Here is a 17,853-nt window from a genome sequence, read left to right on the forward strand (position 1 = left end):
TCACTCTATCTCACCCTTAGGCGGCACGTGCGGTTTCGAAAGATACAACTTTTAAAAATACTAAAAAATTGTGAGTTGGCATTTTCTATTAATTTCAGAACACTATTTATCATTAAATCCTTGTCTATATCTCTATGTTCGTTATTTTTATTAAACCTTACTTACTTAAATTTTTCTACATTGAATAAATCCAAGAAATGTTTTTGTTACGAAGAATACAAGCCATTTTCGTAAACAATTGCATACCCTTATATTTACGACATTTTTGACCTCGAATTGAATTTTTTGAGCATTCAGTTAAATTATAATTCCGAATAAGATAGAAAATGCGGTCGTAATCGAACGTAATCAAATATTTAAAAGGGTGGACACAATAAAAAAGGGTTGCGTTAAAACTATATAATACATGACTCAAACTAAAGTTTCTATGTATAAAACCAACCACATTTCGTGCTTGACTATTAGATAAAAAAATAGATAAATATGAACATTACGAGCCATGTGTATATGCTAAGGACGAAAGGACGAGTTCAGTTCACAATTTAATGTTATCTTTTATCGCATTATCCTTATTTCCTGTGCATTCGTAAGGGTGACATTGTTTTTATTTTAGCATGCAACCAGTTTACGAACTACAGATATTAGTAAAAATTTCTCAATAATTGCTTTCTGTTAATATTCAATTTTTGAAAAATGTTAAATTATATAAATCAGTAGTTTCTCATAACAAAGAACTTCACTTCTTCACCATTATAAATTATAGTTCGTTCAACTTGGAGAGTGCGACAATAAATAGGCAATTCTTCGTTATGCACACCTGGCAGTATATGGCAAGAGGGCATCCTCCCCTAGAAAATCGCACCCCTATTATCTGAAGCTTGATTAGACTCGACTCCACAGGCGTAACCAACGGGTCGACATTTTAAACCCTTTCACAACCCCCAAATATACATAAATATCCACTGGATTCCTATTCTAATAATAATAATAATAATAGTAATTTTTAAGTTAAACAGAGTGGATCAAGTAAAAGATTTAAAAGGAATTTTCTATGAATAAAAAATAATTGAACACAAAAAAAATTCATTTATTAAATTCAGTTATTAAAATTGATTTAATAATGTGTGTGTCTACACATACAAGGAGTTAACAAATTGAGAACAGAAAATACTGAACAGCATTTATAGTGGAATTGTGGTAGACCAAGGATCTTCTTCGTCAGACAGTGTAATTGTGAGTGTAGGTGTAGTTTAAACGGTTCCAGAAATTCCAACTTAGTTATAAGGTTCTTCGGATAAGCCCGTCGTCTTTGAAAAGCTGATCCAGCGCTTTGACTTAACCTTGTGACGAATTAGGATATGTTTCCTAACCAGCTGAAGAGGTTCCGTTGCCGGTTGAGGTCCTTGACTCCGATTCAATGAAATCCAACAACTTGTTTTCCCATGAAGCTGGTATCGAGTTTACCTGCGTGACTTACGGCCAATTGCAGATTCGTCTTTTCGATTTCGCGTAACTAGTACCGGCCCCAATTGCAGATGCAGTTTTAGAGGTTTTCGAAACAACTCGTTGTTCGATGGGCGTAGGGCCAGGAGTTTTGGCTTCTAAACCGACGTTACCTGAACCTTCGGATTTGAAGCCCTGTGTATAGGAGTTTTGGAGTTCGAGGCAACCTCAGGATACGGAACATTTATCCTTTAGTCCTCTGAGCAGCCTGGGACTTTCTTTAACTTTTTTTTCTCAAAATCACTGAAACTGCGGCGTGTGAGCACCGGTCAGAGCTTCTGCCACTGATGCTTTGTGGGTTCCATAGACCCTTTTGCTCAAAGGGATTTTTCATGGTACCTATCCTAATGGAATTTCACCAGGTTTCCTGTAGGCATTGTTCGCTACACCTGGTTGAGGCATTCATACTTGGGCATGCGTGCTTCTACCTTGGATTAAGCCCATAAAAATGAGCTGCCCTTGTCACCGGCCACCTCCTCGCTCTCACGTAGGCGCGCCTGAGGAGGGCGGCAGCTGAGCCCCCTTATCAAGGTCAAGGTACAACGGCTCCGTGAGGGAAACGAAAGAGGGTTGTTATGAGACATATGTCTACTTTTCAACAATATCATAAAGTTTATTGAGGCATTTTCTAGAATGTGGAACGATCTTGTTTTCACATCACTTTCTAAACCTCGGAAACAAGAAACTGGGTGAAAATATGTGCTGTAAAAGGTTTCCCACATGAACTATCATTAACAATTTTCACGTTGTTTTAGCAGTAGGGGAGATCGTTTTGGTATAAAGGAGGATGACACACATTCACAAAGGTAGCTGTTTGCGTGTTATAATTTCGCGTCAAAGTGGCACAATAACGTTCTACGTTGATAGTCTGACCACGATCAGGATAACATACATGAATTCCATAAATTTTTAGCACAGGGAGTGAGCTTGAATTTATTTGTCGCTGATGATCCAGAGCGTATCCACTTCATAGTTGTTTTTTAGTTTGTGGGGTTTCGTCTCCTATAACTGTGTGATCGATAAGGTCCCACGATACTAATCTGCATTTCAATCGTCCTGATACTTCTGAAAACTTCCACTACTCACCCTTACATGACTTATACGATTCGTAACACCATCTATCTCCACTACTGGAGAATAATATTTGTCCACAATATGTAGTTTTCAAAGGTTGCGTCTTTTAAACTTTTTCTTGATCATTCCTGGTATAAAAAAGTAAATAGATGTCTTATTGTTACTTTTTTATGAAAGCTTTAACTTGAAGATGCTTTTTTTCACTCGAAATAGACTTTCTTGAAGAATCATTACTATAAATGAATTCAGAATCAAAATAAATATTTTGAGGTTAGGTTAGGTTAGTTATTTTTGTTTTCGGCTTATTCTAAGTGTATGTGGATTAATTTTGGTATTATTATAATTATTTCTCTACCTTAAACCTCATAATTAAATGAAAGATTACTTCTTAATGTAGTTATTATGTTTGGAATCCAAATTTTAACGCAAAGCTCCTACGACAAACTAATGCAGCGTATTAACTGATATCTTTCGAAAAGGATTGAAATAAAAATTCAAAAAAGAAGAAACCTTCTTTATTACAACCGTGTATAAAACAAAATGTTTGCCATTAATGTTATAAGTTATCTCGATGTGATTTTGAGGAACTAGCATCGAAATATAATAGATAAATATACATGTTCGAAATTTTCAACTTTATTCAAAAGAAAAAATTGAGCATGTTTCATCACTCAATCCAACGATAGATAAGATTCAATATTATGCAAGGGGAGGACATATGGGAAACAAAGTTTTTATCAACTAGATCTCCTCGACGAACTTACCAATGGCGTTCTTCATATTTTCAAATAGTGTATTTAAATTTGGTTTCTAACAAATTATTAGACTGTTAACAATTAATTACTTATTCCTTGATATTTTTTTAAGAATAAAATATTAATATTTGTGTTGTGTAATTGGAGAAGAACTGGTAAAAATGTATAGAGCTAAAAAGAAAAATAAATATATTTTGTTCCAAAATTTTTGTGTTTGTCTTTGTATTGCCAGATATTTCAGGGTTTTTCGATAATCCAGTCCCTAATAATGAGCTTCAATTGAATACATTAATCTATGCTTTCGACATTTTCTTTTATCGATAGACCAGCTCCATGTACCCATCACAATATTAATCAAGGCACCTGACGAATCCTTCGTACTGTTTTGCTAGACTTTTTATTATTCATTAAAATGATTGGGTAGTGATCTCAAACGAAATAAATAAATAAATTTTTCGGTGCATAACTAACCCTCAAGCGATTGCTGTATTTTTCCAGATTATATGATAGAATTTCTATATTTAGCTACTAATTATTTCCCAATATTGGATTTTTAATTCATATATAGGCAGTTTACAATATTAAATCTTTCTCTTCAATTAGCGATGGTTTAATTAACGAATTGTAAATCCCTCAAATTAGAATCCTACATGTTCAATGTACTTATTTAAAGTAGTTCAATTTCAAATTATTATTGGGGATGAATAGCTCGCTCTATTAGGTGTAAAATTACTCTCAGTAGCCACAGAAAATATTGTATTAAACTAGAAATAACAAGCTAAATTCAGTTATGTATATTTCTACATAGAATTCGAAAATAATTAGAGGTCTGTAGCAAATAAATAACAATATTACTTTGATTTGTATGGTTTTTAGTACTTTTATCAAGAAGTTATTCCATTTCAAGTAGTCTCAATCTTACTGCAAAAAGATGTTGACTAAATTTTGGAATAGATTTTATTTCATAAATAGACCAAGTGAATAAAATTTATTTCCAATATAAAATGATCCAAATAAGATTTACTTCACAAACTGACAAATCTTGGTGTCTTGCTTGAATATTTCTTGGGCTATTAGACCGTCGTCGAAAACAATAAATAGAAATTTCACCTTGTGTGGTTAGCATCTTCAGAAGTTGGATTGGTCAGAATCAATCGGAGACTGAAGATGTACGAGCTGGCGAAACGTCTAGTAGTTATTTCCGACGATGAAAACGATTTACACAAATAAATTTTATAAATGATGTACGTCAGTCAGAAGGCTACAAAATTTTTTTATACGCTTCCCGTGGATTGTAAAAAGTAATGAAAAGAATGAACCTAGAATTGTCAAATATTTGAATTGAATAGAGAATAAAAAGAAAAATACAAAGCAAGCAGTTGACATATGAGATTTAGAGTGATTGCAGCAAAAAATATGAAAGCCGAAAAGGAATTGAATGAACCAAAGCGAGGAAATAGAGCAGAAAATATTGAAAGAATAGGAAAATCCAATAGCTGAAAATATTTTCAATTACATATTGTTTCTATTGAATTTTCCTTTCAACGAATTGTTCGACCCTCCATATTTAATTATTTACATCTAATTATTTGTCGAAGTTTTCTGATTTGGCCTGATTCCAATTTTGATATGAGTACGTATAATTGTGGATAACCCCGTATGCCATATATTGTCCTCAACGAAAACGAAACCACGACAAATAAAAAAATCCCCCCCAATAACCTTTCTTCAATCCAGGGGGCGCATCACGAGCTAAGCTAGCGAATAGTTAGCTACACTACGCGGTAACAAAGCGATTCGATTTCATTCCCATCTAATCCGCGTAGTGAGTGAGTAGGCCGCGTGGTTCATATATGTTGACGGAGAGCGCGGCATACCGTATCGCTGTGCCCTTAGTCAGTACAGTGCTTGAGATCGGAAAGAACAGCTCTAGAGTAAAATCTAAATTTAGAGTGGTTAGTTGTAGTTGTTTACGCGCCGCTGTGAGAGCACCACGTGTCTACCGGCTTACATATGCGAGATCGCAAGAGCACCTTCACCAAGGAATACATAAATAATATTTTCAACCCCTTGACCAGACCCACTAGACCGACTTCGAGGCCTGATAACCACAACTCATCACGTGTTGCCGAAGAGCAGCGCGAGACAATTGAAGAACAAACGAAAATGTTGATGCCTAGTGCTGGAATTACTGCCTCCACAGAGACCGAGAATCTCGTGGGGGGACTCGGAAGTCTAGGGGTTTTGGGGGCTGCTGGTACGCTTAACGGAACCGGGGTGCAAAATAAAGACACTACATGGACTAAATTATTCGTCGGGGGTTTACCATATCACACTAGCGATAAGTCACTTAGAGATCACTTCGCTGTTTATGGAGAAATCGAAGAGGCAGTTGTTATTACTGATAGACAAACAGGAAAAAGTAGAGGTTACGGATTTGTAAGTTCTTTATAATATTTTAAATATCCGCATCAGAAAGATTTTTAAATTGTTTTTATTTTTAATATCATATATTGTATCATCATTCATTTCAATTTGATTTTTTAGCAGAACCTATCAATCAAAAATTGTTTTTAAAATCTACTGAATTAATTCATTCTTCTTGTTTCATCTTCCCTGTTCCGTGAAGAAAATACAATTCCAAAATAGTTACCATGTCATGATATTTTTTTGAAATTCAACCCCTTCACATATTTTAATCCTTGGTTATTCGTATTCCATACCTCGTCCCGGATATCTTCCATAATATCCTTTTTTCTATTATTTCCTACTCGTCAGTCTTCTTTTTTTCATCCATTTTCTTCATTAGTCTATGTTACGTCCATCTTGTCAATTTATTCTTTTCCTATCTTGTTGGAAAATAATTTGGTCCATTTCCCAGGGTGGCTGTGTTAATGTAAGGGCGCGTTATATAACAACTATTTCTAGGTTTATAACTGTTTCTTTTAATTTCAAATAAATTTTACACACTCTCCAAAAAGATGAATCCATTTAAACTCGTATAAAAAGATTTGTTCTAATTTCTATATATTTTGAGTTTTAACTCACTTTTTACTAATATTTCTATATCATTAATTCTCATATTTTCGATAAAAGGATGACGATGAACATGTTATATTTAAAAAAATGGCAAACAAATAAGCCGATGACCGTTAGAAAAATGTTATTGAAGCAAATAGTTCACTTCATATTTATTTACATATCAAAAAAACCACCAATGAAACTTTATCTAATCAGAATTTAGGTAAATAAATGTAATGTGTTGATAATTTGGTTCATAGAATCACTTTTTAAGTGTGAAACAAACATTGCTATGATCAACTTACTGAAATTCAAACTTAAAAAACAACAATCAATATTTTGTGTAATATCCCGCCCAAAACGAAGACACGTTTTTATTTTAATATTAGGTATCCAATTGCACCTTTCGAGACCCTTGGTCAGCATTAGCACATATTTCATCAAATCTGACCATTGAATACAGATTCCAAATCTGTAACAATTAGCCATTGTAAGTGCTTTTTATTTACTTTTTAATTTTCCTTACTTGATGATGATCTACAGATGTTATTTTTTTTAACTATAACTATTTTTATCCAATGAGAAATTCAAAGTCTTAACTAGAAATTTTTTCGGTAGATTTAAAAGAATTGTAGAATATATGTAAAGATTTTGAATTAAAAAAGGTTTTCATTGAAAAAGAAAACTTCATTGCTCTTATAACATTATAAAATTAATATACCTACGTATTCTCATAAATGTTTAATATAATCATTTCTATAGTATTTTAGATAGTATGAAAGATGAAATATATTCTAATTTGTCCCGTAAATTATTTTCATCATTTTCTTTTATCCATTGTCGTAGCCTCTGTTTTCATTAAACCTTTCTGTATTAGAATTTTCTATATAGTCCTGTATGGTTGGTGAGTTCTTTTTCATGTTTTCCTGCTTCCCATACTCCTTTGCAACGTCTCCCATTTTCCATCGTATTAGGATACTATTTGGTTTTAAATTTTCCTAACACTTATAACTTATTTTGAATTTTATCTATTTTTTTTTTGATTCTACAACACTTTTTTCAAGTAACACATACTGTTAACATTAATTCCTTTTCCTATCACTATTATCTTTATTTTTCTTATTTATTTTCAATTTCCTTTTCTCCTCATTAGGTCACGAATATTGGACATAATTATTTATCTTTACTAGGGACATTCAAAAACGGCATATAAAATTCGTAAGCAATTTCATCTTCTTAAGTTTGTTATTTGATGAAAAAAATCCTAACTGAAATATTTTTATCGTTCCCTCATTCTTTATACTACTTCAAAGTTTGGCAACGTTGGATGATTGTAATCTATGACGTGAAACATTTTTTGTAGTGTAGAACTTGTGCTACTAATTAATTGAGCAAAATGGATGTCGATAAAAACTTCACTAGCCGACATTTGATACACATTGAGTCAAATTTATTCAAACTCACTTGAAATACATATTTTTGTTTTGTTTTCTGTGTTTTATATTGTTTTACTTGGAACCACACGAAATAAGAATAGCAGATGTTTCGAATTTATGTTTGTTACACATGAAATACATTCAAAGGACAAAGTAAACTGGACTACTTCCGTAATTATTGTATTCTTTAAATAAACATATAAAATTAATAAGGTCACTGGTGTCGTAAAATAATTGTGAAAACTATTCATTTTACTACAAATTAAACAAATTCAATAGAAGTCACTCCTCAGAAATGAGAAATAAAAAAAAATTTAGGAATTATTATTTATTTTTCAAATTCGAAAGCAGATACGAAAATTCCGGGTACAAATGATGACAAATTTCGCTTATTTCATATAAATAAATACATTAAAAGAGAGGGAATATACTTTATGGCTATAAAAAAAAATTTGCTATTTTACAAACAAAGCAACTAACAACTATTAAATAAACCAGAAAATACATACATGGAAAAAAAGTTAAAAATGAAACTACTTATAATTGAGAGAAACAGAAAATGAAGTATTTGCAAATATGCCATGATGTAGAATGAACTTAATTAATTGGAAAAACTGAAATTTCAATAAATTCGTGCATTAAGGTGTATCCTTACTAGAATTACCATCTCACAAATTTGACAATCTAGATAAGGTGCGTGAAAACTTCGTATTTTAAACCCCAATTGAATTTTTGAACCAAAATTTCAAGGGTACCAAGACCATTTAAACATTCAATGTTACAATTTTTGAGGTAACTCTTTTAATTCAATAATAATTATCTTCCCTAAATTTTTATCAGTAGCCACTTCACAGAATTCTATGAAGTTTTTCCCAGCTTTTGGAAAACATTGGTTCCATATTTTCCAAATAAAGCCTCGCCAGGATCCCCCTAAACTTCCTCTTCTTACTTCTAGCTTATAACAATTTGCTCTGGGTACCTCTACTTCATCACGTCTTATCTTCTACTTCTACTGAATACACCGTTCACACCACCACTACACCAACACTTACAATTACACTGTCTGACGCGCGTATCGATAACCAAGTTATCGTCTTCAGAGACTGAAGGTAAATAGTTTTACCTTCAGTCTCTGAAGACGTCAGACAGTGTAATTGTGAGTGTTGGTGTAAATAGTGTATTCAGTATGAATATCGCTAATGGTTCCAGAAATTCCAACTTGGTTCTTCTTCTACAGGGGCGGATTTACCAATTTGCTACCAGTAGGTAATTTATCTTTTGCCGCCTTTACTGTCCTCAGAAATTTGATGTTTTTGTTTTAGAACTAAGATTTTGATCATTTTCACGGCAAAAAATTGTTGAAGGACATTATTTTAGGTGTCTGGCATTTGTTCATATAAAGACGTTTAAGTATAATACTATATTTCAAAATTTATTAAATTACTTCTACTTCTGTAAAAATTTCAAAACTCCATCTGAACAATGATGTTTTCTAATTTTGCTAATTGAAATTAACAAATAATTTGATATCTGCCGTCCTAGGCTACAGACTACTCGGCCTGCTGATAAATCCACTTCTATCTACTTCATCACACTTATCTTCCTAATATCATTATGAAACTCTGGTATTTTCGATCATTTCCTTTTGTTTTTGTTTTTATGCTTGAGTAAGTTATAATTGATTATATAATACTCATATAAACATATATTTTGGTAATATTTTCTTTTTTAATATTGCTTAATTTCGTCCTTCAGCTTCAAATTTGTTCTTCACTATTTCAAGATTGTTTTTGCGTTATTTTCTATTATCTTCATTTATATATGAATCGTATTTTCGTGCTTCCTTATCTTTTATTGATTATTTTTTATTTGCTATTATCGTAAGGTTATCTGCATATGTAAACTGATTCACTATTACATTTGAATGTGCTCTTTTCATGCCTTCCATCTCTAAATTAAATATGGTGGAAGACAGATCTTCCCGTTTTATCCTTTTACATATAGGTATATTAGTCAGTTTCCTTACTTTTTCTCAGATATTTTATATTTTTTGTTCCTTTAACAATAAGTGTTTTCTAATTACCAAATCAAAGGCACTTTTAAAGTCTATGAAGATTGCATGTGTATTTCCATTTTGTTCCTAGTTGTTTTGTATGAATTCCAGACATAAAGCCATTTATTGTAAGTCTACTAGAATTAGGAGTAAAATAAATAACCAAACAAATTAAATCATTAAACTGTTATTAGTTGGAATCAAAGCTTTTGTTACAGATGTTAGTATAAAGGTTTCCCCAACCCAAATAATATTGTTTTATAAAACAATAAACAATCAACATAAACCCTATCGATTTTGGTAATATAACTTGTTTTCGAGTTTTTTTCTTACTATTGTTATGTGATTTAGTTGAAATATACATTTTTGAAAATACATTTTTTTTTTTAATAACAACAACCCTACTAAATTTAATTCTAAAATTAAAAAAAAACAAATTCAATAATTTAACCTTGACAAATTAATTCTAACAACTAACATTTCGGTTGATTACATACACACCAGATCTAGCATTTGTGAAATAGGGGGAAATCTCACTCACACAGCTGTCTTTTATTCTTTTGTCGGGGTAAGGGGAATTCACTATTTTCATTTTTTGTATATAGCTCGCGGGATTACAGTCGACGAAAAAAATTATCACCTCACTATTGATACTTTGTGTATTTGTTCTTGTAAACTACTAGTAGCAATGGCGATCCTTAAAGTTGACAATTTGGTGACAGAAAATTAATTATTATTTACCCGAACCTTGTAAATTTGTGTCATACAAAAATTTTCGCATACTCACATCATATTAAAAATTGGTAACTTTATCTGACGAAAGTTTGACTGTTCAATACTAAATTTTTCATTTTGAAGAGTGATAAAAATATACCACTACTTAGTTGTTTTATCGGGCTCGGTAATAATTTTTTCAACTGCCGAACAAACGGCTCTGAAACACGAATTTGCAACTCTCTAAAACTTTGAACTGTTGTGTTATTTTCGATATATACCTAAGACGTCGATTTTATTTTTTTTTCTTCTTTCCATTTTAGAAATTTGGTTCTTCGAACAGAAAAATTTCGTGGGAAATTATTGGTTGTTTGAAAAGTACCATACATAGAAACAAAGCTCTCCAATCAATAACCTACTTCTTTCTAGAGCTTCTTATGCCCTTTCGAGTATCAGAGTATTGGGATATTAGTTTTTATTCTTCTTTTTTGCTACTTCATCCATCTGATGTTTTGTTTTCCCTTATCCTCCTCTTTCATGTGCCACTTCCTGTAGCCACTTTTTCTAGCCTCTTCTTTTCTTACATATTTTTGCTTCTGTCATTTTGTTCATTAGGCTTTGTGGTGTTCCTCTGTTTATGTATCCGTACCAGTTTACAAATCTTTCAACTATTTTGTTTCTACTGGTTCCTGTTTGACTTTTTTTATCCTATCCATCCTCGTTTTCCCTGCCATTTTCGTTAGTTGCTACATCATCGCTGCTACTACTCTACTCTGGGTCTTTTTTTCATCGAGTATATTTCGTTCCTTATCTCTATATCTTTATGAATTTATCATTCTTCATGTCTATTAAAGCCGTAACAATTTAATTAAATATAACTCACTTTTCAAAGCAGTCCAGTTTTCGAAATTTACTTCAGTGTATTCAATTATTCTCAATATTTTTTTTTGTGATTCAACCAGTGTACTTTCATTATGGACAGAGCAGAACTACGTAGGGACTTGTAGCTTTGTTGAAATATCTGCACAAGGCTCGATGATAGAGCGGAAACATTGTCGTTAAGCAACAAATTAAAGCATGTCGGAAGCTATAGCTGTTTTCTACCATAGTTCAAGTCCTGCAAAGTAATATTTTTCCTATAATAGGGCTAATTCTCAAACGTATAAACAATCCAACGAGTCTCTTTCTTTCTATCTCCCTTGCTTACTAATAGTGTGGCCTTTTGTTGTCTTTACTTAGCTTTTTTGGTCTTTACGATTCAAAATGCTTGTCGTTTTGTATCTGGACCATAATCAATAATAATCTAGGTAGTTTTTTCCAATAAGCAACTCCGTTGATTTACTTTTTAGCGATCTCGTTCAGGTTCAACATAAATTGAATAGATTACGAAGTGTGATTTATAAACACAAACGCCCGAGCTCAGCTTCCAACGCGTAACCAATGTGAAGACGAACGTAACGCCAGCGCCAGCGTGAACGTAAATTTTATAAATCTACCTTTACTGATGACCCCTATGACTAGAAAAGTCACTGGAAAGTTTTGACGCAAAGATATGAAGGACTTTGCAATAAACATCGAAATATTTAATAGAATTATATATTAGTTTCAAATATGTATATTTCTTCGAATAATAAGTCCATAGCAAAAATTAAACCAGTATGCAGCATGTCGAGAATTGAATATTATAGTTTACAGAAGCTACTTTCCAGTAAATATGCCCTCAAATTATTGCGAACTGCGGGATAAGATGTTATAGATTTGATTTAAATTGGCAAGTGATTGTGAATTTTTTCGCATTGAAAAATATTGAGCCTTTAACTAATTCTGAACGTGGAGTAGGTGGATAGACATGCAACAATCTTTCTTCAAAGAAATATCTAAGCTTCAAGTGCTTTTTGTTCATTTTTTAAGTGGCTTGGTCAACTTCGAAATCACCCTTGTGTATATTTTTGATATTAATTCGATAAGAACAGATCAATACAATTATATTTAAAATCAATCTATATACTCGTATTGCTTAAAGCTCCTAAGGTTGGATATTGTGGAAAGATTATATTTTGATATGTTTGTGAGTTTTGAAAACGACCTCGTACATTTGTATTTCGACAAGTGAACTGTTTGATTCTAATGGATGATTGCTGGAATAAGTATGTGTATATATCATAATGTTGACGTAATATAAATAAGTTAGAAGGTTCACTTCTTGCTAACTACTTGGGTAAAAATAGATACAACACTTGTTCGCTGAACCCACTGCAGTCTATTTACCAATCACCAATAATTCAAAACTATTTCTGAGCTGTCATTCAACAGGAACAAGGAAATATACTGAATATCCTTAATTGTATACAAAAATGACCGTAGAAAATATCAAATTTTTTTGTATATATGCTAAAATGAATTCAAATTTTATTGGACTACAGGCGTTTCCATATTATATAGGTCTCACTATATTTGAGGTTATGTTATCAAGTATTTTTACTTGTGAAATTGAATACCCTCCTTATCGTTTTTTAAAAATTTATTCGTGTATCTTATCAGCTTGGAATATTTTTCTACTTAAACTTCGATAACTAATTCATACCAACACTACAATTAGTTACATGTCATTGTTATCCAGTAGTTATACAGTAGGTAACCATAATAAATAGTATACCAGGGGTGTGAGATATTTTCAAGTCCTGATTTGACACTCTTCAAAAATATACTTTCAGTGATGAATTGTCAGGTCTCCTTGACGTTGGAAATAACATTTTTTCAGCCACACTAAATAATTGTTCTATGCTACTAAATATGCCTGTCCATTTCCGGATATTTCCATATTTCAAATACGATCGATTGTTATGGTCATCAGTGTCCAGACTTCAGCTCCGCACAATAGCATAGACCAAATATAACATTAAATCATTCTTTCATTTAGTTTCAAGTTCAGACTATCCAACAAAACAAATATCTCTTCTTCTGGAAAGTTTCCTGGGCCGATTCAATCCTGTATTTAATTTACTTATCCGGATGCAACTGTTCGGTCATGTAGAATCCTAGGCATTTTAAACTGGAGGCTCTCAATTTTCTGTTAATTTATTTGTAATGACACGGTGAGGTATGGTTGGCAGTTGAAGAACATGAGGTACCGGGTACCGGAAAAGCCTACACATGAATAAAAATATAAAAGAGATTAGTTATAATCATGATATTTATTCCAGGTAATAATGGGTGATAGGGCTTCGGCAGAAAGGGCATGTAAAGATCCAAATCCTATTATAGATGGAAGAAAAGCAAATGTGAATTTAGCAATTTTAGGAGCCAAACCAAGAGGCAATGTTCCAGCAGGTGAGTACTGATTCCAATAAATTTGAGGTTTGCGTTGGCTATATACGAACTGCCACAGAAAATTTGTATTTTGAAAAGGTATTACCACAAAACTCGTAATATCATAGGAAAAAAGTATTAAAATAGCCTTTAAGCTGTCCTGATCTATACCCTATCGATAATCTTTGTTATCAGATTAAAAAGAATTTGCAACGAAATGAATTAGCAAATTTCCTCAATTAAAATTTGAAGTAAAAGAAATTTGAAATTACCTCCAACCATGTATGTCAGTTGTTTTTTACTTTTGATGTTTCGTTAATACGAGAGTTTGGCATCTTAACAGCTACTGAGGTAGTTCGCTAGCAATCAAACTGATCGCAGTTTGCCAACATATTTTAGTTGATAAAATTTGTTCAACATTCAACGAGAATATCATGAAACATTAGTAGGTAGTAGGACAAAGTGAATTACCATTATAAAACTCCATACGGTGGTACCGCTGACTAGTAGTCCAATTGCAAAAAGAAATTGACAAAAAATCTTTAATACGTAACCACAAATTTGGATTCAGAACAAATCACTCCACTATTGAGCAATTGCACAGTGTTATAGAAATATTTTAACAAACTTCTCAAGAATAAAGCATTTGTAGATGTTAGTCAAGCTTTTGACAAGATGTGGCACCCTGGACTATTATTTAAACTTAAAAACCAGATTTACCATGCACTGTATGTTGTCCTAAAGTCGTATCTCGAAGAAAGACACTTTCAAGTAACGTATGCTGACTACACCACTCAAATCCATCGATTCAATGCCGGAATTCCCCAAGGAAGTGTCCTTGGTTCAATTTTATACACGCTCTTCACCGTTGATTGTCCAATAAATGATAATTCATTAACGACCACCTTTGGAGATGATACTCCCAAGCTAGCCAAAGACCAGAAACCGCAACGATCCTCTGAATTACTTACAGAATAATTTTCAAAAAACACAAGAATGGGCAAACAAATGGAGAATACTGATTAATGAATCAAAATCCTGTTATGTTCTTTATCAAATACCTTAATGAAACGCCTAATACTTTTATGAATAACAAATTAATACCAAAGGCATACATTACTGAATATATACGTATATAGTAAAAAAGAAAACAACTGGGCTTAAAATTTAGCAATCACCATCGGTTGCTTGGTCGTAGATCGCAATTATCCCTCCGAAACAAGCTCCTAGACCAATGCTATCATGAGACCTTTCTGGACTTAGGAATTCAACTTTGGGACACAGCATCAGATAGCAACATCGCCATTAATAAACAGTTTCAATCCAAGGTACAAAGAGCAATTACAGATGATTCTTGGTTCATTCCAAACAAGAATATTTACAGGTGTCTACAGTGGTCCAATTAAATGAGGATTTAAATGATTATTCGAAACTAATTTTTCTATATGAGTTGATTACGGCTTATATGTAAAAGTTTCACATTGAAAAAAAGTGAATTTTATTAGGGTGGTAGGAAACTACATAAAATATATCAAATATGTCTTGAAAATATAAATAGATACGAAAAAAAGTGTAGATATAAAAATTAATATTAACACTTTAGAAAAAGTTATTTATGTATCAAGACACTAAAGTCATTTTTTTGTCGCGAGGATTGAGATTAGTTGCCCTCAGTTACTTTAGTGCCTAGACACTAAAAAGCGATTTAAGGGATGATTTCTATCGACCAATCGTCACGAATGTTTGATTGTACTACCGATTTCGAAAAAAATTGTTGAATTGCTTTGAACCAATTAAAACTAGTAGCTAAAATATAATACATTTAATGATACGTCCATAAAACAGTTGAAAGACTGAATATTATTTACATGTTCCATCTGTCTTATTTGAGCACGAGTGCACAAAGTTCAAGTCCTCCAGGTGTTCCGTCAGCAAGTACTGTTCGGTTAGCACCGGGTGCGTACCATTAGGCACGGGCCAAAGACCGGCGTCAAATTGCACTAACATGGATTCCTAGTCACCCCTCTTCCTGTATGGTGTGGCACACCCGGACATCCGCATATGTCGTTTGATACCTAACTATATAAAAATCCGCTGTTTTACTTGAAGTTTGGTTCAGTTGTTTAGTTAAAAGGGTTGAAAATTAGTAATATGTAATACTAGAAAGTGGGGACGTTGAATTAATTATGACTGAATAATTATATTACGTTAAAAAATGCATACAGTGCAATAACAATTTATGTATTCCACCATTTAACATGTTAATGTTAATGTTTAAGTATCTCTATTCAAAAATAAGACTAGATTCACTTATATGTTTATAACTAAGTTTTTAGCCCTGATTTTGCTCTACCTTGGGTGGTCAAATTTGATATAAACTTTACACATTTGTCAAAGACTGACAACAATGCAATGTATAATTGAAATCGCCAGGATTCATCAATTTGTTTTTGTATCCTTATCGAGAGTTACAAAATCGAGATGAAACCATCAACACATCTATATAATGGGTTTGAAATAGCAAATTTAGAAACCAAAAAATTAAAATACAATGTTAAAACAACGAGAAACACACTTTTAGAATTAGTTCTACTTAAAAATGAAAAATAAATTAGAGGTTGCTTTTCTTCGCGTCCCTTTTTGCATCCATTCATTCATATATCTCTCATCCCTTACTATAACTTCACGGCCCTTCAGAGTTTCCCTACCAGTTTCTCATATCGGTTTTTCAATTCTGAATTTGTATAAAATTCAGATCAAGATCATAAGAGTCTTGACGTACCTAACGACCATATTGAATATGAGGGAAAAAACAACCTAGCATTTCAAATTTCTCTATTGGTAAACATTCTGTAGTTTCATTTCTATTTTCACTGAATCTGATTGCATTAAGAAAAGTTCTGATCTACAATATCGTCGTTTGGATATAAAATGCTTCAAAAATTTATAGATAGACTGGTGCATATCGTATTAAATCATTGTAAATACTCACGTTCAAAATCACTTTGGCAGTTGCAAAACTGAGAAGGAAAAAAAGAATATTGTTTCCAATGCTATATAACTGGATTTCAATGTCATAGCTCATCATTAAACAGACTTAGGATTCGGTTTAAATTGTACAATTTTACTTTGTGGTTCAAAAATATATGCATGGGTAATAAATAAAAGTGATTATTTTTCAATATATTCTTCCTTTCCAGAACGTCTGACTAAAGTTTCTGTGCCAATAAAAAAATAGGATATATCTTTAGAAGCCAAATTGCCGTACATCACCAATTTAATTTCGTCGTCGCCGTTGAATCTCTTAGCTTTTAACTCGGCTTTCAGCTTTGTGAACAAAGATAGTCGTGCGGAGCTAAATCAGAACTATATGGTGGGTGCTAATATCTTGGAAAGTCAAGCAGTCTGGTGTGGATCATTGTCATGACGCAAGCGTACGCTTCGGCTGATTTTACCGCGCCCTTTTTCGATAATTTTTTTACTCAACTGTCTTAGAAAGTTAGAGTATAATATTCCCAAAGTATTGTACCTTTACTGTTTTCCATTGTTGGGATTTTGGATTTAGTAGCGGTGTATTATGAAAAGAAAACTAATTACGTTATCAATCAGAAGATTATTTTATTTCACTTAGAGTTTCAGAGGTATGTCCTTACAATGTTAAGGATCAGAGAGAACTAAACTACCTGCTTCCTAAAGTTAATAAATTTTGGATTTTATTATCCATTCTATACATAAACCTATACCTGGTTTTATGACCTGTAGCTCGAAACCTTTTTATTTCTTCGTGTTAGGAAATACCAAAATACATATATTCTTTGAAAAGTACAATATCTTAAGAGAATGATTTTGGCATTCAATACTTCCACATTAATGACCTTCGCTCTTTTGGCATGAGCTCTCCATTCCGATGCCGCTCCATGATATATTTTATGGATGTCCAAACATAGTTAAAAACCACCAGTATAATTAATTGGATTACATTCTACTC

General features: G+C 32.5%; 1 protein-coding gene across 1 annotated transcript in view; it reads left to right on the forward strand.

Moving 5' to 3' along the window:
* The first annotated feature begins 5,086 nt into the window (after positions 1 to 5,086).
* Positions 5,087 to 17,853, forward strand: part of LOC130896252 (RNA-binding protein 24-B-like) — a 50,149-nt gene continuing 37,382 nt past the window's right edge. The window contains exons 1-2 of the mRNA XM_057804217.1: positions 5,087 to 5,771; positions 13,760 to 13,886. Coding sequence (XP_057660200.1) covers positions 5,346 to 5,771; positions 13,760 to 13,886 — 553 coding nt within the window. The 5' untranslated portion in view covers positions 5,087 to 5,345. The remainder of the gene's footprint in view (positions 5,772 to 13,759; positions 13,887 to 17,853) is intronic.

This window comes from Diorhabda carinulata, chromosome 1 (genome assembly GCF_026250575.1).
Source record: "Diorhabda carinulata isolate Delta chromosome 1, icDioCari1.1, whole genome shotgun sequence".
NCBI classification, from domain to species: domain Eukaryota; kingdom Metazoa; phylum Arthropoda; class Insecta; order Coleoptera; family Chrysomelidae; genus Diorhabda; species Diorhabda carinulata.